We start from the raw sequence: 23,137 nt of genomic DNA on the forward strand, positions 1-23,137 counted from the left end.
CAGTGTGCGACTATATGGTAATATAATTGTCCCTTTTTAATATAGAAGAAAAACAGTGAAAAACATGTATCATTTCGCGCAATGTCACTCGGGGCCAAATGTACATAAAGGCAAAATACGTGAGGATTTCTTTCATACTGTATCGCAGCTTGTGTAACAGTGTCAAGCGGGAAGAATATTTGAGATAATATTGGTTTTTAGTGATTAGTATCTCCGCAATTGATTGTTTCTTTTCGCGCTGACAGAATGGCCCTGATTTCCGGTTTATTGGTGACAAAAATTCTCGCTACTATTTTAGTCGTTTTCGCGGGTATTTATGTTTATTTTAAATACTATTTGTACGAGTTTTGGAGAAGAAAAGGCGTGGCTTACGTTGAATCGTCACCACCCACCGGAATTCTGGCGCGTGTTGTAGCTGCCAAAATAAGCATAGGTATTGCTGCCCGGTGAATAACATTGGTCAACGGTCCTCTTGTTCCCGTTGATATTTGAGTCATTTTAGAAAGAATTTATGTTAATGACTCCGACAGAAGGCACAGTTTTTCAAAATTTTTTTTTTTTCAGTTTTTCGTGAAATTCGATTTTTTGGTAATCAGTCGGAAATTGAGCTCCGCCTGTAATCAGGCTCGAAAATTATTTAACCTATTCCTGTAAGAAAAAAATCGTCATAGTCAATTCTATTATGATGCTTAATATTGTTTTATTTGATTTTTTAAGAATTTCTCAATCGTTTTACATAAAAAAAAAAAAAAAAACTGAAATTGATGTCTGGAGTAGTGGAAGATTGCTTCTGGTAAAAAAAAATTAATTGTTTTTTCAAATTCGCCTTGGCTCGTTTTTTATAAAAAATGGTTTGAAAACAAAGTTTGCCTTCTTTGCATGTTTTTATGAATCTTGAGAGTGAATCAATGCTCTTATTGTTATCAACGTGTATTATTCTTTTTCGTCAGTTTTAAAAGTTTGTAGGACGAACAATGAGGGACCGTATTTGACGAATTTGTAGGGGAATTATACGCCGAGGCGTACGCCCAACAGAAAAGTAACCGTTACTTCGGCACGTACGGGTTTCACAAACCGTGTCTCGTGGTCGCCGATCCCGATATTATTAAGTACATTCTCACGAAAGGATTCAATCACTTTCACGATCGTGGTGTTTACTGTAACGAAAAAGTTGATCCGCTCTCGGGCCATTTGTTTTTTATGCGTGGACCAAAATGGCGCGCTCTACGCACGAAACTTACGCCTACGTTCACTCCTGGAAAGCTGAAGCAAATGTATGGCACGATCGTTGAAATTGGCGACAAATTGGCCGAGTACTTGAAACCCATTGCTGAAAAGCGAGAGATCGCTGAGTTCAAAGACATTATGGCAAGGTACTATGAAAATTTATTTTCCATCGAGACTGAATAATCATTGATTTTGAGTTTTATAAGTGGTTTTTTAAAATAAATTATTTTCGAAGGTATACAACGGACACGATAATGTCAACCGCGTTTGGATTGGACGCCAATAGCCTGGAAAATCCGAATTCCGAAATTCGATATTGGGGCCGAAGGGTCTTTGATCCCCACCCATTTTGGAACACCGTAGCCATATTCGCACCACAAGTAATGGATTTTTTTTCCATTTCTCTCACCGAACGACCAATTATCAATTTCTTCGTAAACGCTTTCACCGAAACGATGCAATTAAGAAAGGCCAATAATGTTCAAAGACCTGATTTTATGCATTTACTAATGCAATTGATAGACCGAGGATACGTCGATGCTGACGTTGGGGATAATCCCTCGAATAATGATGGTAGGAAATTGCATTCGTATCTAAGACTCGATCCCCCCCCCCCCCTATTGAGGGAGTAAATTTGTTGACTGCAATGGACAAACTTTCCGTTGATTTGACGATACTTTCGTGGTTGTGGGCAGCATTTGTAATTGTTGAAGATTCACGTTAGTAAGACCTGCGCCCAAAATAACAGACGTTTCCGTTTCTTCAATTGAATAATACACTTCAATTCGTTTTGCATCCTGCTGTTAGAAGTTTCACATGTAAAAATGACGGTATTGGAGGCGGTGGCTCAAGCATATGAATTTTTCGTGGCCGGCTTTGAAACAAGCGCCACTACCGCATCTTACTGTCTATACGAATTAGCCGCCAATCAGGATATCCAGGACGAAGTGAGAAAGGACATTGACGTTGCTCTCCAAAAATTTGGTGGCATTACTCACGAAAGCGTACAATCAATGACATACCTCCACAAAACTGTTTGCGGTAAGTGATGAGCTAATGAAACAAATTTCTTTGAGCAAGCTACCATAAAAAAGTGTGTGTTTTCGAAAAGTTTGTCATTTTTTGTCGATCGCTTTCGGAATGTTTCAGAAACTTTGAGAAAATATCCAGCGTTGCCAATGCTGAATCGAGTTTGCACGAAGGATGTTGTTGTTCCGACGACGAACCTCCACATGAACAAAGGGGTCGACGTCCTAATTCCGATATTGGGCATCCACAGAGATCCTGATATATATCCAGACCCGGATAAATTCGATCCCGAGCGTTTCAGCGAGGCGAATATAGCAGCAAGACACCCTTACACTTATCTACCTTGGGGGGAAGGTCCGCGAGTGTGCATAGGGATGAGGTTCGCTCACGCGCAGGTCAAAGTCGGTATAATCTGTATGTTGTCGAAATATCGTATTAGTCTGGGTCCGGATATGACGGGGCCCATCAAATACGATCCTGCTCTTCCGGTCCTTTCAGCTCTGGGAGGAATAAATCTTAGAGTCGAGCCACGATGAAATTTATTTCGCGTTCCAAGGTTCAGATCCCCGAATGTCAATATCTTGGTCAATTTATTCATTTGTTTTCTCCAAAGACAGATTCAATAAAATAAAATGTTGAACAGTAGTCGTGACTTTTGTTGGTACTACTATGTAAATAATCAACAAAATATGAAAATCAAATGATGAAATGATCAAATATTATTAGAAGCGTGTTGTACAAGCCGAAATGTTCGGAAAGGTTGAAAAGAAAATATTTTAAAAAAACTGATAATTCTCAAAACGAGAGTTGCCGTCATTGGCACACTTTATTTCGTCCTCTCCATATTTATTTTGTGCTCCAGAGATGTCACGAGCTTCCTCCTCATCTCGTTTCCGTAAATAACCAATTCGATTTAACAAAAGTTCTGAGGATTACGCTGCAAGCGATGATAACATATTGATTAAGATTATTCAATCTTTTTCTTAATAAATTATTCATTGTTTTCATCATTAAAATGTATCTTATGTGCGAGACCCCACATGATCCTCGTGTTTGGTACTGACGACGAATCAGGGCGCCCGAATCTCGTCTCGCTTTTTTATTCTCTTCTTGCCACAGTCCGAGTAGCACACGTGCACGCACCATCAACTCACCTCACTCATCGAAGTATTCATAAATAAAGACGCATACCGTTTCGTTAAAGATATTTGTAGGTTCGAGCAGTTATGAATTTATCAAAACTCATTTTTTTTACATTTCCCACACCAATCGATGTTCAACGTCGTCTCTCGGAAATTTTCCACGAATTGTTTACTTTTTTATAAGTGCCGAGGAAATCCAACAAGTAGCAATTACGATCAGTACGAGAACGTAGCTAATTAACTCGATCGCTCTTTTAATATTTCGATGGACTTTTTCTCTAATACCGTTTAAACTCAGTTTAACTTTCAAAATATACTATTTGAATGAGGTGAGATAAGCTTAGATTTATATTCGAGAAAACGAGTCATTAAGTGCGTCTTAAAGTAATCTTGGACCCATCAAAACTACAAAAAGGGTCCTGCTTTGCTGTACATCTTGAATATTTGATATGAAAATCTAGGAGCCGAGGGAAAAATATTCAATTTTTTTGGATTCCGGCCCAGAAAAGTGCAGAGTGTGAAGTATTGGTAGATCACTCAGCCAAAGTCACCATCACGAATGATTAGAATGACAAATGAGCTTTTCTTTTCTTTCGAGAAGGAAAATGCGTTAAGCATAGCAGGAGAGACACACGTCTACTTCCGTGTATCGGAGTCGCATTTTGTCTTCCTCCGCGAAGTGAAAACACATGAGTATAACTTCACCCTCGCCCAGTGAAACGTCAAAAAGTCAAAACGTCCGTCTTTATTGAAAAATGTAAAGTTAATCGTACGACACATTTTTTCTATTCGTAAATTGATGTTGTCCGTATAATTTGTGTCATTCCTCTAATAAGATAATGGCTTCTTATAGTCGTATCTGTAATTAGTATACCAAGGTTGCATGACGTTTTATTTATTCATTTTTTTCAATTGCATCAGAACTATTGAATCCATTAACAAGTGTATACTTTAAAAAATCAACAAGTTCGTCTCATGTTACGAAAAAGGTTATTTAAATATTGATCAAAATATTGTTTGTTAACGTGACGTTTATGAGAATTTTTTGTTAATTGCCAGTACTAAAAGTTTTAATTAACGAAATTATTAGCATAATTGAAGCTGCAATAGTATTAGAATAAACGATTTTTCAAAGTCTATGTTTTCCCAGTGTACGACTGTGGTAATATCATTTTTCCTTCAATATAGAATAACTATAAAAAATTTGTATCCGTCGCGTAATATCGTGGGGGTAAATGCACATAAAAGGCAAAATACGTGAGGACTTCTTTCATACCGTATCGCAGCTTGTGCCTGATGATTAACAGTCTCAAACGTGAAGAATATTTGTGATAATATTGGTTTTTAGTGATTATAGTGTCTCCGCAATTGATTGTTCCTTTTCGTGCTGATAGTATGGCCCTGATTTCCGGTTTATTGGTGACAAAAATTCTCGCTACTATTTTAGTCGTTTTCGCGGGTATTTATGTTTATTTTAAATACTATTTGTACGAGTTTTGGAGAAGAAAAGGCGTGGCTTACGTTGAATCGTCACCACCCACCGGAATTCTGGCGCGTGTCGTAGCTGCCAAAATAAGCATAGGTATTGCTGCCCGGTGAATAACATTGGTCAACGGTCCTCTTGTTCCCGTTGATATTTGAGTCATTTTAGAAAGAATTTATGTTAATGACTCCGACAGAAGGCACAGTTTTTCAAAATTTTTTTTTTTTAGTTTTTCGTGAAATTCGATTTTTTGGTAATCAGTCGGAAGTTGAGCTCCACCTATAATCAGGCTCGAAAATTATTTAACCGATTCCTATAAAAAAAAAAAAAAAAAAAAAAAATCATCATAATCAATTCTATTATGATGCTTAATATTGTCTTATCTAATTTTTTAAAAACTTGTCAATCTTTAGTCGTGGTGCACTTTTCGGGGAATTTTTTGCCGCCCTTTGTTTTCTATTGTTTGCTTGTTAAATCTTTTTGTCTGTTTGTTCGTCTGCTTGCTTTATACATAGACTTAAAGAAATCTCATGAGTTGGACATTAAATTTGTAATGCAGCGAATACGATTGGAAAAAAAAAGTTCTATGGGGTGATAAACACATACACGATCGTAATCTTACTTCCTATCACATTTTCCATGCAGAAAGAATGTTAAAAAATACAAATTTGATTTCACTTTATGTGAAAAAACTTTTGCCAACTTGGCCAACTAACTCCGGTCTTCTCTACATGTTTCTATCAAATTTCTGATGTGTGAATGAATATGCTCTTATTGTTATCAACGTGTATTATTGTTTTTCATCAGTTTTAAAAGTTTGTAGGACGAACAATGAGTGACCGTATTTGACGAATTTATAGGGGAATTATACGCCGAGGCGTACGCCCAACAGAAAAGTAACCGTTACTTCGGGACGTACGGGTTTCACAAACCATGTCTCGTGGTCGCCGAGCCCGATATTATTAAGTACATTCTCACGAAAGGATTCAATCACTTTCACGACCGTGGTGTTTACTGTAACGAAAAAGTTGATCCGCTCTCGGGCCATTTGTTTTTTATGCGTGGACCAAAATGGCGCGCTCTACGCACGAAACTTACGCCTACGTTCACTCCTGGAAAGCTGAAGCAAATGTATGGCACGATCGTTGAAATTGGCAACAAATTGACCGAGTCCTTGAAACCCATTGCTGAAAAGCGCGAGATCGCTGAGTTCAAAGACATTATGGCAAGGTACTATGAAAATTTATTTTCCATCGAGACTGAATAATCCTTGATTTTGAGTCTTATAAGTGGGTTTTTAAAATAAATTATTTTCGAAGGTATACAACGGATACGATAATGTCAGTTGCGTTTGGAATGGACGCCAACAGCCTGGAAAATCCGAATTCCGAAATTCGATATTGGGGCCGAAAGGTCTTGGCTCCTCACCCGTTCTGGAACACCCTTGCCATATTCGCACCACAAGTAATGGATTTTTTTTCCATTCCTTTCACCGAACGACCAATCGTCAATTTCTTCGTAAACGCTTTCACCGAAACGATGCAATTCAGAAAGGCCAATAATGTTCAAAGACCTGATTTTATGCATTTACTAATGCAGTTGATAGACCGAGGATACGTTGATGCTGACCTCGGTGATAAACCCTCCAATAAAGCTGGTAGGAAATGGCATTCGTATCTAAGACTCGATCCCCCCCCCCCCCTATTGAGGAAGTAGATTCAGGAAACTTTTATCTTGAAGAATTGAGTGATTATAAAACCTGACCATCTTGAGACACAATTTTGAATTTGAATCCCCGCATGGGCTGATTTGAATAAATCCTTTTTCTTTACTTTTCGAACCTTGGAGTGTTGTCCGTTGTAGCAAAATATGTCCAAAATTCCAAGCCTTTTGAAATTACAGAAAAGTTATAAAGATTCGCGTTGACCTTCGTCCAAAAAACACTCGTTTCCGTTTCTTCGATTGAATAATACACTTCAATTCGTTTTGCATCCGGCTGTTAGAAGAATCACATGTAAAAATGACGGTTTTGGAGGCGGTGGCTCAAGCCTATGTATTTTTCGTGGCCGGCTTTGAAACAAGCGCCACTACCGCATCTTACTGTCTATACGAATTAGCCGCCAATCAGAATATCCAGGACGAAGTGAGAAAGGACATTGACGTTGCTCTCCAAAAATTTGGTGGCATTACTCACGAAAGCGTACAATCAATGACATACCTCCACAAAACTGTTTGCGGTAAGTGATGAGCTAATGAAACAAATTTCTTTGAGCAAGCTACCATAAAAAAGTGTGTGTTTTCGAAAAGTTTGTCATTTTTTGTCAATCGCTTTCGGAATGTTTCAGAAACTTTGAGAAAATATCCAGCGTTGCCAATGCTGAATCGAGTTTGCACGGAGGATGTTGTTGTTCCGACGACGAACCTCCACATGAACAAAGGGGTCGACGTCCTAATTCCGATATTGGGCATCCACAGAGATCCTGATATATATCCAGACCCGGATAAATTCGATCCCGAGCGTTTCAGCGAGGCGAATATAGCAGCAAGACACCCTTACACTTATCTACCTTGGGGGGAAGGTCCGCGAGTGTGCATAGGGATGAGGTTCGCTCACGCGCAGGTCAAAGTCGGTATAATCTGTATGTTGTCGAAATATCGTATTAGTCTGGGTCCGGATATGACGGGGCCCATCAAATACGATCCTGCTCTTCCGGCCCTTTCAGCTCTGGGAGGAATAAATCTTAGAGTCGAGCCACGATGAAACAAATTTCACGTTCCAAAGTACTGTTCAGATCCCCGAATGTCACTGTCTTGGTAAATTTATTCATTTGTTTTCTCGAAAGACAGATTCAACAAAACGAAACGTCGAACAGTAGTCGTGACTTTTGTTAGTGCTGCGATGTAAATTTAAATAACCGACAAAAATATGAAATTCAAATGATCATTGTATAATTCGAAGAGTATTTTTAAAAACTCAAAATGTTTGGAAAGGTTGTGAAAGAAATATCTAAAAATATGATAACTCTCAAAACGAGAGTTGCCGTCATTGACACACTTTATTTCGTCCTCTCCATATTTTATTTCACGCTCCAGAGATGTCACGAGCTTACTTGCTTCCCTCGTTTCCGTAAAAAACAAATCGGCTCAACAGGGATTTTGAGGATTATGCTGCAGACAATTGCAAAATGGCGATTAGGATGGCCCAGGACGGACTGGGTTCGGGTGATCCTCATTTTCACGACGTCCTCATTAGAATCGTCACGACTATAACTTATTTTCGATATTAAAGTTTTCGTAAAAAAAGCGGAGATTCAATAGTTAAAAAAAAACGTTATTCGGACTCAATAGTATTCTTTGTAGTCGTAGGAATCGGTATGAAGAGGAGCCGCCGGTACGGAGGTGAGGATGGAATTGTGATGATGTTGAAGTTGAAGTTCGTGTCCTTGGGGCACGGAAGGATGAGCGACAATTTCGTGGCCGTCAGTTTCGTGGCTGTCGACCGGAAGTGCAGGGAGGCTCGAGACTTGGTTAGCGGTGGCATGTGCGCCAGCTTCGGCGGCATGGGCAGCTGCAGCGGCGGCGTTGTTTTGGGCGAGTTGAGCCGCAGCTGCGGCCTTTTCGGAGGCAGCTCGGGTCGCTTCGAAGTCGAGTCGGGTTGCGGCGAGTTGTTCATCGATGGTTTGAGCGCGAGCTTTGGCCTGGCCGACCATGGAAGTTTGGGCGGCGAGTTCCGCAGCAGCTTCGGCCGCCGCTTGTGCGGCGTGGTCCGAAGTTGCTTGGGCGGCGTTCATCGCCGCGGTCACGACCTGCAGTTGATGAGCGGCTTGTTGAGCCGAGTTTTGGGCGGCGGTAGCGGCGCGCTGGGCTTGCTGAAGCTGCATCTTTTCGCCGTCAACCGCAACGTGAGCGTCGCGCGATTGCTGCTCCAGGCCCGCGAGAATAACTTGCTTACCGGCGAGAGCAGCCGCCGCGGTTGCCGCCGATTGAGCCGCGCTCTGAGCCAATTGATTCTTAGCTACGTAGGCAGCTTGCCCCGCTGCGGAATGCTGATTCGCGACCGAATTGTGCGCCTGGTCGGCGGCCCCGCGCGCTATGCTGACCAATCCACCACCAGCGCTGAAACCAACGTGACGCGCGGGCCCGTGACCGTGAGCCAAAGCTGCGTGCGACGCTCCTGAACCGAAGGACGCCGATGGAGCCGCATCGCCGTAATGGCTCGGTAACACCGGAAGCTCCGCTAGCCCGGCGTACTCGTATGCGCCGTAATCCGCGTATGGGCTCGCGTACTGCTCCCGGGGTTTGCGGCTCTCAGCTTTCGACGATTTTCTGCCCGGTGCCGCCAGCGCCAAACTCGCGCAGGCCAGAATCACGAGGAACTTCATTGTCCCGTTGGTTTTTCTACCGTCCGAATAAAATCGCCAGGAGCTGCAAATTTCGTTAAATTCATTTAATTAAATTCTTAACTATTCGTATATTCGTCAATTAACTCAATCATTTTTTCACCAATTTCGATTACTTTCGCTTCTTCGAACGACCAAACCGTTCCATTCTTTCTCCCCGACGCTCAGTGAACGAAAGCCTTTCTAACGAGCTCGAAAACAATCGTTCCGGAGCAATTAATTAGCGACATTACCGAGCGAAATCGAGACTCGTGATCAGGTCGACGGGAAAAGTACAAAACGCGCGACAGTTCGCGTTCGGAAATAACGATCATTGTCCAACCTCATAACGATTCTATCACTTATGCGATCAAAGTTGTGTAATCGCAATTTCTCGTATCCCTCTCTCTTCGTCATAGCGCGTTTTTTCCCCATTAGTAAGAATTTCACTGGTTCCCGTGCCCAAGTCGACGCGCGGATCGATACGCATGACCGATCACCTGGAAATCGTGCCGAATCCAAGTGTATGGATCGCGTTCGATAGACGAATGAGATTAAAAGAAGGACAAAAACCGAACTCGAAATATCCGGACATCGAGGCTCAATTTCGCCGGAGGTAGCGATGCGTTGATGCTTTTTTCTCAAAGCGACGAGTGTACAGACAGTGCACCGTCAACGTAACATTGAATAAGAATAAATCATTGTCCCGCCGTTACGCAAAAGCACTTTTTTTTCATCGTGGCATCCAACGTCGAATTCTTTGTTCGTCGTAAAGTTGATTGAAACCTTCCAATGTTTTTCTTATCTTCTCGATCATATTTTGTCGAAAAGCAAGAAAAAATAAGTGTCACCATTTCCCAACAACGTCCACTCTCATTGCGTCAGATTTTCTACGTCAACGTCACTCGCTGTTCATCCTATTTTTGAGTAAAACGAAAAGCCTTAAAGCTCGGTATAAACTGATTTAAACAAAAAAACGATCCAAGTTCATCAACCCTCGACTATTCCATGTCAATTCGTCGACAAATTTCGATCCAACTTTTTGCACTGTTCCCCTTAGTACACAAAGACCCTGACAAAGTAAACAACGCAATTCTACGACCTCCCGATGTCCCAAGGGGCTCCGAGTTCACAACGTTGAATCGAATTCAAGTACAAAAATGAAAGAGCAGAATGAAAATAATAGGAAAAAGTGTTGTGCATTTTATCAGAGGATTCGTGACTGTCCCGGAGCACGATTATGTCTACGTTAAATAACACTCGTGGCATGGTCATTGGTCGAATTCACAAATCCAGTTTGGTCGCGGTCTGAAAAGTAGCAACGCTGATTTAAAATGCTAAGAGGCCAATATCTTTGAGACCGTTCACTATTTAACCGCGCTTATCTACATATATTACAACAGCACCCACGAATCACGACAAAACGCGCTCTCCAAACCTCCTTGTTTATCGATATATTCGCATTCGTATGTATACGTATGGATATGCCTTTTTCTATGTACGTAGTTGACGTCGAATATAAGACTAGTGGGAAAATGCACGTTCGCTGTGCATTTTTTCGAGCTACGCCCTTTCGAATCGTGAACGCCGCAGCAAGAAAGACACACTTGAAATGTATATATCTATAACGATACGTGCTGGAGCACATACGCTCGAGACACACGGGGGGCAAGTTATTCTTGCAAATCGAGATCGAAACGAACGAGGCTCCGCTTTATGTTACACGTTACATGCAGCTCGTATAGACAACCAACGCAATTTTACTTTGACTGACGTCATTCTGTGTCTCGGTAATCTGCACGAGAAATCTTTTTGAAAGGGAGCCCAGATAAATCGACTTTTGTATCGTGTTATCGGAGATCGTGGGAGATAAAAGTGGCAGGTTTGCCTCGATAAAAAGAATCGGCGTCGATGGCTCTTCGATTTTTTTCACCACTTTGTTTCGAATGTTCTTTGTCTTCTGATTCGTTGCGTAGAGAAAGTTCATCGATCGCAATATTTCTTAATTCTTCATTACCGCGATGTGATATGAATATTTTCAACGAGATTGTTACTCGTTTCTTGTTCGAGTGTCCAACGTTTTTCTGCAGTTATGAAACGTTTCAAACACCCCGTTCAAATTGCCAATTTTTTCGGTTCGAAAGAATCAAACTCACTCTACACATCGAGGCTCATGGTTGATGGAGCCGAATGCACAACTGTCGTCGACCTGACGAACGACTTTATTCTGAGCTCATTTAATCCACTGGGATATCGACTAAACTTGAATTTCACGAGTCAATCAGGAAAAAATATCTTTTGACTACTCGTTCGGAAACCGAGTCTGCAGAAATGTCGCTATTTTTTAGGGGTCACTGTCACACTTCGTGAATTCCGGTTTTTATCTGTTACTTCATGAAATATTTAGAGAAACAAAATAAAGGAATGAGCGAACGTTCATAGTGTCGAGATATTTTGACAGGTTTATCGATTTTTTTCAACTTTTTAAATTCAGAGTTACAAATTTCTGTCTCCTCGATATTTCTTTCGTGATTTTGGTGTGCAAATAAGGATTTTTTGAAATTTTGTATTTAAAAATAAAAAAAAAAAATAAAAAAAAAAAAAAAGAAGGTAACAGTTGTTACGAATTACTCACGGTATTTCGATGACGTGCGTTGGTAAAGTAGCTCGTGAATTAGAGCTGTCCTTGCTCTGAGAGGGAGCTATAAGCAACTGTTACCACTTACTCGATTATCGGGGCTCTTATAGCTCGTGCTGGTCCAGTTGGGCCACATCCGCGGAAGGGGTTGTCCCTCCCGGATGAAAAAAGTAATAATAATAGGAAAAGTGAAAAAATAAAAAATGACCGAAAGTTGAGGGAGCAGAAAACTCGGAACGGGGAATGTTAGTCTTGGCGAACGGTGCGTCCAATTTTTTCGAGTGGGCTTGAAAACCTGAACAATTTTGAATCCCCGAGTGTGGACGGAAAACGTCGCGCGTTGAATCCGCGTCCTGCGTGGCGTTGAAAATTGACGCACAATATTTTTCTCTTCCAAGCAAAAATTGCTCACCTACATTGTCGAACAATGAGGGGGGAAAAAACCTTCTAGTGGTGCTCGACATTCCGCAAGAAAAAGATCGTAAAATGTGTCTTTGCACAGTTGGTGAATGGAGGTATAAAAAAAAGAGACACAGAAAGCACTCTGTTAACCAGCTCGGAGAGAAATCACGATAATTTGCTTATTATCACGAGCCATCGCGTTATAAGAAACCCCAACACGTTGAGCAGCAGCTCTCTTAAGGATAGAAACCATTCAATTACTGAAAAAAAAAAAGTATTTATGCATACCAATTCGAATATCGCGTTTTCGAAAAAACAATCGTACTCAGATTCGTTTCAAGTTTGCTTTGAAAACTGACAAATTTAACAGAGAAGTTGAAGTGGCAAGGTAAAAAGGTGTGAAGAAAGGTATGACCAATCGAGACTTCTGTGAGACCGCGGAAGAATAATAAATATAGATATATACATTTGCGTACAGATTCATAATAGTTTCGGAGATCATTGAGCCCTGGATAAAACGATCGAGCGAAAGACACACTTCGATAACCGATTGAGGAATCGATTTCTCTTTCATCCGTATAACAACGAGAGGAGGGACAGTCCCGTTTCGCTACATTTAATCACTTATAAATCCCACGATTGTACATATTTACCGACGTACACATACACACACTTGTATAAACGTAAACATAATTCCCGGACGTTATTTCACACTCTTTGAGAAAAGACTCCATTGTCCTCGGAGCCTCTAAATTATTAACACGCAACTATATACTTCGAATAGGACAAAAACGAGTGCACAAAAATTCCATTAATAGACGAATCGAGGTTGCTCAATCAAAGCCATTTAATATTTCATCGGTATCCTGTAAGTCACGTGCTGTCAGTGAATGCGTTTAATAGATTTTTTTTATTTTATTTTTTTTTTTTTCACTCATACCCAATTCAAGTGTTTCTATTAATCGACTTACGTAATCAAAACTGTTGATCTGAAAGTAACTCACTGATCATGATTTTCGATCTATAGGAGCGAATTGTGCTGCACTTTTATCATTTGATTCTTAAGGTAGATCATGCCCGTAGGATCGTATTTTATGGGGGTCCGAATTGGATCAATTTTTACTTCCTAATCAAAGGTACAATCACTTTAAATTGTAACAAAAATTGTAAACAAATTTTTTCAACTCATCTTTTCGCGAATGAAATAACAAGCCATTAATTAATCAGGGATCTGTCACTGACTGAACTCCCAATTTCATGGCGAAAATGCTATTGTGTAAAAAATCGCATCAGAGAGCGCAAAGGGTAAACACAGAGGGAAATGGATCAAGAAAAAAGTTTCAATAAAAAAACACAAGGCTATGACAGCAATGGCCCAAGCCAAGAAGAAAGAAAATGCAGAAATAAGCAAATGTGAGGTTGTACGAGTGCTCCTTACCAATTTTGTTCAGTCTTTAACGTAATATATCTTTATTACTAGTAAGACAGTCGTCTCGAATTTTTCCCCAAACCTTCGTTACATACTTCATTGCTATTGTGCACTTTTTCATAAACTTCGTAAGAAGCGTTTGCTCTTTATATGGAAAGGTAAACGATTTTTTAGGCATAGTCCCTATAAACCTGTGTATTTTTTTTCATCCATCTAAACATGTTTATCTCAATAACCAATGAGATGAACCCTTTAAAATTTGATATGCGTGTCAGTCGAGTACCCGTCGAAACTCTGTGTAAATTTCGAGACTTAAGATAATCGTTTCGTGCATGCACTACCTTAAGAAGTAAATCATGCAAGTAGCTCACACGCGAATAAAGTAAGAGGTTAACGATTCATCGAAAGAATTCTACGATTGAATTTTTTTTCTCATCTCCTTTTTCATAAAAAGACAAATCGTTGCGGATCGCGGTGATACGCCTCGCGGAATCGTCCTTCAACGATGAAGCGTGGAAAAGCTCCCTCTCTAAAATGCCTCGCGGTGCATAAGGCCGGACGTTAATCCTTTCGCACGGAGGCGACAAGAAATCCTCCGAAGATCTCGTATGCCCCGAGAACGAGGATCAATCGCAGCGTTACTTCGCTGAATCTTGTCGATCGAGGGTAAAAGGCTGTCAGCGATTTGCGAACTGCCTCCGAGTAGGCGTTCTTGACTCTCATGCGGGCATTACGGATCTGGATCATGCTATATTCTGTCATAAATATATATACGTATATGTAAAATCGTAATTATTTATCGACGACTGATTGGCTACTAGTCATTGGCCAGTGACTTACAATTGCCAGGCTTTTCCAAGAATCGCTGGTGAGAGAGAGTAGCTCCGAGTCCATATTTTTCACTAAAAAACTACCATGTATGCAACTCTGTCGAAGAAAATCATTTGGCTGTTTATCGATCGAGAACCACTGAACCGATTCCGATGGATTTTTCACTCGAAGAAAGCTCGCGATTTGCATTAAGTCGCCGACTATGAAATTTTATGTTTTATTCTATTTACAAAATGTGACGAATCGATTTGCAAATAATCTGAAGACAAAGAGAATGAACACTCATTATGAATGACTCATTCAGCGAATACATGAATTTGGTGATTGTAGTGGGAAAAAATCGTAATTTTGTTAATTTCAATATTAAAGTATTGGAATAAAGCAATTGTTATTTAAAGACTCTGATAAATTTTACAAAAATTATCAATCGGATTGGGAGAGAATGCCAGCAACCTTTTCAGTTACTCATTACCTCGATTTTGGCTCGTCTATGAATGCTCGATTTTGTGTATCCAGTCATAATTTCTTCTCAAAATACTCAAACTTTTTTGGAATTTGAATTACTCGTTAAAAAACGAATGTTCATTAAAGCTCACTACAGAAATAGAGCACGTAGAAAGCGACAATTTGATTAAAATTGCATTAGGTACAGTGGTACTGGGAGGTCATTAGAATCGAATAATAATTAATAATTACTCAATTGTATGAGACATAATTCAAGTTTATGACAAGCGGTTCTCAATACCAGTATGTCTGTGTATATTTTATTATAATCGATATTCGCTAGGAGAGTTTATTGGATTCAACGACTTTTTTCAGAGTATAAAATACAGTTGAGGATTGTAGAATTGTAAAAAAGAAGTGGAGAACTGGGGTTCGTGCCCGATTCTATCCACAGCTAGTGCATTATGCGTTGTACACTTTCACGTATAATTATTGAATCGCTCGTGGGCTCCGTGAGTCAGCATACGTTCCAATTCACCTTGCAAAGTTGTCAGATACTTGGCTTGTGTTTATATGAACTATTAACGAACGTGTTAATTGTAATATGCGTCACGAGAAAATGGCAAGGACGTTTTACTTTTACGATTATTTCACGAAATGTCAATTATCGGTGTAGAGAAATAAAAATTCAGGCTTAATCAATGAATCGTGTGAATTATTATTGTCTCTGAACAATTTCCACTCGCACATTTGAATCGTGAGCCAAAATAATCGAAAATGTCACTATTCATACTTCTTTTTTTTTCTGTCTTACGAACTGTCAGTATCAATGATTTTCGAGCGTCGATTCCTTCCTTCAAAGAGGTGCTAGACGTGAATTTTCTTTTATTTAAAGCAAGCACGTTCAAGATCGAATTACCGAAGATCGAGAAGTTGTGCGAGGATAAAATCGGTTTCGAAGGAATCACGTGTGTCGAATGAGGTTTGACAGTTCGAAAAAAGTCTTGTCATGATTGCCTCGTTGATTGGAGGTTGCGGTGATTTGAATTCGCTAAATAAAGGAGGAGGAGTAACGAGAGGATGCACATCCTCCGTGCTTTTCACATAGGTGAGAAAATTTTTTTCTCGATCGTATAATTTGCTTCAAACCTTTCCGAATTAGTGACATAATTTTTCCTCTGTAAACATGATTCGCGCGTGAATTGACTGAAAAACAAACAAAAAAAATAAAACAACAAAAGTGACGTTGATTATCCTCGGAAGTGCTAAAATCATTTGTGCCGAGAATTTTCATCTACGACGACAGAAAATCAGTCGAAAGGGCGCGAGCCTCGCGCAGAAAGCAGCTCAGGAGGCAAAAGCAGCTTCAGACGCGCAGAATGTTGCCGGTCAGCAAGCGGCTCGTCAAGTACTTAGAAATTCACTATAATTCTTCGTAGCCTCAACTTCACCTCTTTTTTATTCAATCTATTTTTGTGGCTTGGAACAAGCATTCGAAAGTGAATGGAAAAATCGATCTTTCGGATCGGCTTACCGACCGTTGGTTACGAGTGTCGAAATCGTCGATTTTTGCGTATCGAATTTCCATTTTTTTTCGCGGTTTCTTACTGTTTCGCCTCTCACTCTTCTTATATCGACTTTCGTCACAAATCTTTCAATATTCTCCAGGTTAAATCTCAGTTGGCTCGCAAAGCGTCTGAAGCAGTGAAATCTGCACAAGCAGCACTCTCCAGCAAGGAAGCAATTGTGGAGCAATTACAAGAGGAACTTAAGGTAACCCCAATCGAGATGATTAAGTTTTTTTCTCTTAACTGATTAAATCGCCTGCTTTCGCGATTGGATCGAATGAAAATTCACTCATTCGTAAAACGCTCGGTAATGAAGATCTCTCCCGTTTTATCAAGGAAGCTCGGTCGGTGGTTAACGAGGAGAATTCTTCTCTTCAAAAGGATCAAAACAACGTCAAAGCTGCTGTTTCGGCTGCTCACGAGACCCAACAGCAGGTAAATCGACAAAGTGAGCGATCGTAAAAAAGAGCAAATCGTTTTCTGTCCAGTTTGCAAAATGAATGATTCAATGATCCTTTAGCTTGTTAACTTCGATTAGTTTTTCTCGAAAAAAATCAAATTGATTCGCTCGAAAAAGCAACGACTGCGATATTATTCGAAGGCTTTTCACATACCGCGCGTTCTCCGACTCTTTTTAGCTAAAGACCCTGAATCAAGCAATTCACACGGCGAAATTCAGTCTCGCGAATTCCCAAGCCGCAGCCCAAGGAGCTCGGAGGTCGCTGTCCGAAAAGAATGAACTTTTTGAGGCTGCTAAGAGACGAGTCGAGGAATTGAGGGCGCAACTGAGAGTCGCGAAAGCCGATTACGCGAATACCAATCGAGCGGTGATAAATGCGAAAACTGCAGCTCGGCATGCAGCTGCGAAAGCGCACAAAAACAGGAGGCGTACGAGAAACAACGTGGAAGCGCAGGGCCAAAGAAATCCAAGGAAACTCATCGATTCTACGTGCATCGGCGTTAAGCTTCCGCGATCACAAATAGAGGCGACTAATCTTGCTCAAAAAGCTGCCAAAGAAGCCAAAGCAGCTAACGCAGCCCAAAGTATGGCCGGTGCTCAAGCTTCCCGTAAAGTAATGAAACTTTGATCGAAACGTATTCATCGAATTTTTGCGATTCTTATCGATCGTCCCCCCCATCGTGCCCCAATCCTTCAGGTCAAATCTCAACTCGCCCAAAAAGCTGTGCAAGCAGCTAAAGCTGCTGAAGCTGCGCTCGCTGGGAAAGAAGCAATAGTAAATCAGCTCCAACAAGAGATGAAAGAAGCTGAGGCCGTTGTCAGCGAAGAATCTCAGTCCCTGCAACAGAGCCAAGCCATTGTCGATTCAGCGGTTCTTTCTGCGCGGCAGGCTCAACAAGAGGTAATTATACAATCTTCGCTTTTCAATATTTTCTCCGAGCAATAAACATTAAAAAGTTTACTTGAGAATAATAATGCTCATTCAATGTTACCAAAGCCTCAACGATTAATGACAATTTGACTGGATTATTTTGAGTAGTTGAACGGATAAAAAATCTTTCATGAATGCGTCGATGAAATTATAATTCGATTCATAAAACGAACGAGAGTCCATCGCGCTCGCGCTAGCAAACACGGATACGAAACGATTCGGCAAGTAATTTGCCTTCACGCCTAATAAATTCCTTTCCCAAAGTTAAAAACGCTGGAAAAAGCTATGGAGACGGCGGACGCTCATGTCGAAAATGCGAAGGCAACGGCCGAAGGTGCTCGGGAGGAGTTCAAAGAGAAACGACAATTAGTACAGGCCGCGAAGGCACGAACGAAGCTACTGTTGAAAGAGACGCAATGCGCGAAAAATGATCTCACTAATACGAAAAAAGCGGTTGTAAAAGCGAGCGAAGCGGCACGCGAGGCTGAAGTCAACGCCAGTAAAATTAAGCGACGTCGAAATTTAACCCGTCGGATAGCCTAACACGAGAGTTCCCGAAATTTTGAAATATTTCACTGAAATTATTGAAACTGGTCATTTCGGCGGGCCAAGCAGCGTGGAAAAATAACGCACTTCGATATATTTTTAATAAAAAAGTCTTCATTTTATTCCACCGTTGATAATTGTTTATCTGGAAATAAATTTTTCATATCTTCGCAAAATTATTAGTCGCACTGATATTTTTTGAAGCTCAAGATATATTTTTACAGCATCCGTTGAATGATGGCCGACAGCTTCAAATCTCGTTTCATTCTCAGTCCATAATTTGAGAAAAATACTAATTTATTCGAGCTGCAACGTTACTTTGTAGCACAACGTCTCGATAGTCGATTATTAAGGACGATTAAAAAAATGCTTTGAAAATGGTTTCGTTTTAAGTGTTAGTTTCGCCGAGAGGTCGGATGGTAAGCTCGGTTATTTGAACTCGAAGCGGTGTTCCAACGACGTAAACGACCGAATCTGCGATGTCTTCAGGTTCAAGAAGCGGCATATTTGCAGTTCCGGGGAGAGTCATGTAAGGTTCGACTATTGGTGTTTTCACCACTCCTGGGCTTATGCTCTGCGTTAGAAAAATCAATGGGTCAGTCGCGCGATTATTATTCAAATATGTCTCTCTTTTATAAAGTTGCTAAAATTACCGTGAAACGAATCCTTCCACCGAGATTTTCCCGCTGCAGCGACTCAGTGAGTCCGGTAATAGCGTGTTTGCTCGCTGGATATACGTTCATTGGGATTTCTCGAAAAATGTGAACCCGGTGGCCTTGTATACTATTTATCATTACGACGTGACCCTCCTCTTCGGACTCCTTCATTAATTGCATTGCCTGTTGCGTGCAGTACAACGCTCCCATTACGTTTACATTGAAGGTTTTCTGCCAAACTTCGCTCGTCGTGTCTGCATATTTAATTATTGATGGAAATAAAATTATGCGAAGCCCGATAGGCGTGGGAAAAAGTCTCAAACGGGGAGAAAAAGTCTACAAAATGAGTATTCGGCTTGCCTAGAATCGTGCCAGCTTCCATAGTTCCAGCATTGTTAACCAAAACGTGAACGGTGCCGAAATTTTCTTTGATTTTTTTAAAGACACCGATGACACTTTCTTCAGTCGTCACGTCGCACTCGTAACCGAAAAATTTGCCTGTCGAACCACTCGTTGCTGCATGCACAGCTTCCTAATAAATAATCGCCGAGGAATTATTCAATGTGAGGAAACGAAGTATCGACGGATTCTATCGCAGTTTGAATCTCTTATCAGAATTATCGTTACCTCCATTACTGTTTTTCTTCTGGCCAAGCCGACAACGACCATTCCTTTGCGAACAAGTGCGATCGAAATAGCCAAGCCGATGCCGGACGAGGATCCGGTGACGACAGCAATTTTTCCAACCCAACGGTCCATTGTTTCAATTGAATTTCCTACTCAGGTTAGCCTCCTTCACTGTTTTAGCTCTTTTCTGCAAACGCTCTTTCTCCACGACGAACGAATTACTCGAACGAGTGAAGAACGAGTCGATCTTTTATGCCTTTTGTATCGCCGCTCGTCGTTATAGTGCACACGATCACGTGATAAGAAAAGTCAGTACTGAGACCTCCACATAAATTTTCTACGCAAATGTAATTAATCGCTGTGTCGAATTAAATGAATATTTTGATAAGTGATAATCAAGAAATTTCAACGAGCACGAATCGCGTTTACCGCGCTCCTTTACTTTAACTTTAAGCACGAAATTTGATTTTACTATCATTTGCAAAGAAACAAAAACGGAATTCTTACCTAAGGAATTGGGGTCGAAAAGTTCAATGAAAATTTGATTTTTTAACTTTATGAACAATTTTCTCGACACCAAGTTTTCTCCGTGATTAATAATAATAAACTTTTTTCATTCCACATTTGCATAGGGTTTCCTGAATAGTTATGACAAATAATTGAGGAATAAATGAAAGCGTAAAGTTACACTCGTCGACGTCATTCTATTTCACGTGTCTTATTCGGAGCTCCGGGTCACGTGACCCCGAAATTCATTGCCGGCGTTAAAAACCGCCCACATGCAAGACCCGCGCATAAATATTCACGACTACGGTGGCATAAAACAGGGTAGTTACGAAAAAAAGAAAAAAAAATAATAATAATAAAACGAAAGAGCATATTTTTCTGAGGGAAATACGACGGTTTTGGGAAATCGTCGGGGAGGAGGGTTCAGAGTTCAGAGTCATGATGGACCTGTGGGACAAATTATGTAAAGCAAAAAAGGAGTGATCATGATACACCTACGTATAACTGACCAGAGTCAACGTACCCCGGATGTGTGTGAGTTGGCTCTAGCGGGAGAAAAACCTTTCTCCAGCAGGTTTTTTCCACTGTTTCGCACTTTTTTTTTTCATCTCTTCCAATTGCACACCATGTTGAAAACGTCACGCAGGAGTTACGAAATTGGGTCAGATGAAACTGAAGAAAGTCCATGACATTTATACGGAGGAAAGTTCATCAAAACTGATTTCGTGTTATCGTCAATTTTTTAATGAATTAAAACTCGATTGGCGAGCGTTTTTTTCTCGTAAAACTTCTCTACGCAACGGTAATAATCTTCGGGAGATTGCCTCAAATTTATCTCACTTTGATATCGTCTCACATTCGTGACCTTCGGTTTTGCTGAAATAAATGATCAAAATTTAAGAAAGGTCACGCGAATTCAACGGAAATCGAATATTCCAACTTTGAGAGTTGACATTTGGAAATACGCTAGAAATATACAGCGTGCATCTATTCCCAGAATTATTATAGGATCTACCGTCTAGTTGTCGAGAAAACAATTAACGAAAATCACATTTTTTGAAGGGCTATAGACAGGCTCTTATAGCAAGGCACTCCAATAGGATCCTCCCAACTTTCAAGAGCCAAAAACGAGAATAAGAAAATAAAATATTTTCAGGTATCAATGATGTCTTGACAAAGCCTTGTTACCAGTGAAAATGACTTGGGAATGGAAAAAGAAAAAACACTTTTTAGGTTAACGAGTAATAACGGCATAAACAGCGGAAGTTTCGACAACCCCATGAGCCAGCTGGTTTAAAATATAGATATGCATACGCATATAAATACAAAATGGCTGTTGTCACATTTTGCTTGACGATTTTACTACGAAAGTATTTTAACCGCTATCATAATATTCAAAATTTATCAATCTTAACAAGTAAGTTACAGATAATTTTAATAATTGCGAAAATACATTTTAATCGTTTCTTTGATCATGAAAAGAGCAAAGCGGTTCAGTTGCTTTTTTGATTAAAAATTTTTGAATCGCTAAAAATTCTGGTAGCGGTTAACATGATTTTTCATTCTTCTTTGCTTTAAGTGATAAAAACATTTTTTGTAAAATCTTTTGTCATCATTTAGATAAATTCGTTATAAAAGGGAAGAGTTGAATGTATGGCTCGATTCACAAATTGTTGCATTGCATGTGAAATATTAATAGAATACAACGATCTTGATAGAGTTTCAAAATGGACCAAATACCCTGCGGGTTACGCCAGTACACTCTCATGCTTGTTTCGTTGCGTAGTCACGGCCATCAGTTAAAAGGATCCCGCGCGAGAGCTCGCTCATTTAAATTGTAACTACGTCCGCGCGCAGTTTTCCAGTACGTGCGCACATAACATCGCTCTGAACCCCCGTGACTAGTAAAAGGAACAAGCGAGATGAAGTAGCTACGAGAATTTCGTCATCGATTTGATCTTCTCACAAGCCCAGGATTCATACACAGGATTCGACAGTGAATTATTTTTCCCTTCAACTTTAGTGTTGAATTATCGTTTCGCTTACAAACGGAACTCGAAGCTTTGCACTTTGTTTTCAGAACACCTTCAAACAATGCAATCACAAATTCTTGATGAAAATAATTTTTTCAGCGTATTCCTCGACTTTCGTTCCGTTTAACTGAACTAAATTATATTCTTAAGCAGCGCAGCTCCGTCCTCCTTTCTGTTAACAAAAAAAAAAAAAAAAAAAAAAAAAAAAAATACTTTCGCAACGGAATTGCTGAGCGTGCTAAGAAACAAAAAAACTGCATGTCTTTTTCCTGTGGGAAAAACTCTTGATGCATTTGCTTAATTATTCGCTCTCGTCAATTATGACGAGTACGATAATCCTCGAGTGTTCGCTCCGACATTTTAAAGACGCTGCGCGGTTGAGTTTTGCTATACCAAAATAATTGGAAGCTTATTATTAATGACCGAGCATTGAATAGCATCGATGGGCACTATTTACGTACTGGATTTGTCCCAATTTCGTTTATGCTGAGTTCAAATTATTCCAAAATTTATTTTCCATAGTTCCCAAAATTTATCAATTCATTTCTCAATCTCATGAATTTTTTATTATCATTTTGTGAGAGTGGCAAATTTGATTTTCATCTGAAGCCGTTGAAGACTGAACGGCTCGATTTTTTTTAAGCAGAAAAACGATCGAACTTGCATTTGACAGCTTTAAATATCAAACGAAAAGAAAAGTTGTACTACCTTCCGCAATTGAGTTTAATGGATTTTGAGTCGGTGGAGCGAGCACTTTGGTGACAAGGCGAATCGCGATCGAGGGATGAGTGGCTGCAGAAGCTCA

At 40.2% G+C, this 23,137-nt stretch overlaps 4 protein-coding genes across 4 annotated transcripts; 2 read left to right on the top strand and 2 right to left on the bottom strand.

The window, feature by feature from the left end:
• Positions 1-191: 191 nt before the first annotated feature.
• Positions 192-7,940, top strand: LOC122413152 (uncharacterized). The gene is made up of 10 exons (XM_043423318.1): positions 192-433; positions 1,004-1,373; positions 1,463-1,800; positions 2,035-2,268; positions 2,377-2,782; positions 4,793-4,980; positions 5,742-6,111; positions 6,201-6,538; positions 6,885-7,118; positions 7,227-7,940. The coding sequence occupies exons 1-10, from the start codon at positions 247-249 to the stop codon at positions 7,640-7,642; spliced, it is 3,081 nt and encodes a 1,026-aa protein (XP_043279253.1). The 5' UTR covers positions 192-246; the 3' UTR covers positions 7,643-7,940.
• On the bottom strand, positions 7,683-11,960 carry LOC122413499 (coiled-coil domain-containing protein 8 homolog). The gene is made up of 2 exons (XM_043423883.1): positions 11,896-11,960; positions 7,683-9,306 (listed from the first exon to the last, which is right to left on the bottom strand). The coding sequence occupies exon 2, from the start codon at positions 9,261-9,263 to the stop codon at positions 8,223-8,225; it is 1,041 nt and encodes a 346-aa protein (XP_043279818.1). The 5' UTR covers positions 9,264-9,306; positions 11,896-11,960; the 3' UTR covers positions 7,683-8,222.
• A 4,124-nt stretch (positions 11,961-16,084) lies between these two features.
• On the top strand, positions 16,085-18,631 carry LOC122413154 (extracellular matrix-binding protein EbhA-like). The gene is made up of 7 exons (XM_043423321.1): positions 16,085-16,112; positions 16,246-16,412; positions 16,673-16,777; positions 16,909-17,007; positions 17,211-17,645; positions 17,730-17,933; positions 18,228-18,631. The coding sequence occupies exons 1-7, from the start codon at positions 16,085-16,087 to the stop codon at positions 18,504-18,506; spliced, it is 1,317 nt and encodes a 438-aa protein (XP_043279256.1). The 3' UTR covers positions 18,507-18,631.
• Positions 18,606-20,031, bottom strand: LOC122413054 (farnesol dehydrogenase-like). Its single transcript, XM_043423130.1, has 4 exons — positions 19,793-20,031; positions 19,526-19,697; positions 19,163-19,419; positions 18,606-19,083 (listed from the first exon to the last, which is right to left on the bottom strand). Exons 1-4 carry the CDS (start codon positions 19,922-19,924, stop codon positions 18,898-18,900), a joined length of 747 nt encoding a protein of 248 aa, XP_043279065.1. The 5' UTR covers positions 19,925-20,031; the 3' UTR covers positions 18,606-18,897.
• Between the last annotated feature and the right edge of the window lie 3,106 nt (positions 20,032-23,137).

Source organism: Venturia canescens, chromosome 7 (assembly GCF_019457755.1).
Source record: "Venturia canescens isolate UGA chromosome 7, ASM1945775v1, whole genome shotgun sequence".
Classification (NCBI taxonomy): domain Eukaryota; kingdom Metazoa; phylum Arthropoda; class Insecta; order Hymenoptera; family Ichneumonidae; genus Venturia; species Venturia canescens.

Bases quoted from the DNA above. Each gene is read 5' to 3' on its own strand.
- LOC122413054 (XM_043423130.1), bottom strand. From the start codon at position 19,924: ATGGACCGTTGGGTTGGAAAAATTGCTGTCGTCACCGGATCCTCGTCC. The intron at 19,698-19,792 runs GTAACGATAATT...ATTATTTATTAG, and splicing joins GAAGAAAAACAGTAATGGAG to GAAGCTGTGCATGCAGCAAC. The intron at 19,420-19,525 runs GCAAGCCGAATA...TTAAATATGCAG, and splicing joins GGAAGCTGGCACGATTCTAG to ACACGACGAGCGAAGTTTGG.
- LOC122413499 (XM_043423883.1), bottom strand. From the start codon at position 9,263: ATGAAGTTCCTCGTGATTCTGGCCTGCGCGAGTTTGGCGCTGGCGGCA.
- LOC122413152 (XM_043423318.1), top strand. From the start codon at position 247: ATGGCCCTGATTTCCGGTTTATTGGTGACAAAAATTCTCGCTACTATT. The intron at 2,269-2,376 runs GTAAGTGATGAG...GGAATGTTTCAG, and splicing joins CCTCCACAAAACTGTTTGCG to AAACTTTGAGAAAATATCCA. The intron at 7,119-7,226 runs GTAAGTGATGAG...GGAATGTTTCAG, and splicing joins CCTCCACAAAACTGTTTGCG to AAACTTTGAGAAAATATCCA.
- LOC122413154 (XM_043423321.1), top strand. From the start codon at position 16,085: ATGCACATCCTCCGTGCTTTTCACATAG. The intron at 16,778-16,908 runs GTAACCCCAATC...CGTTTTATCAAG, and splicing joins AATTACAAGAGGAACTTAAG to GAAGCTCGGTCGGTGGTTAA. The intron at 17,008-17,210 runs GTAAATCGACAA...GACTCTTTTTAG, and splicing joins CTCACGAGACCCAACAGCAG to CTAAAGACCCTGAATCAAGC.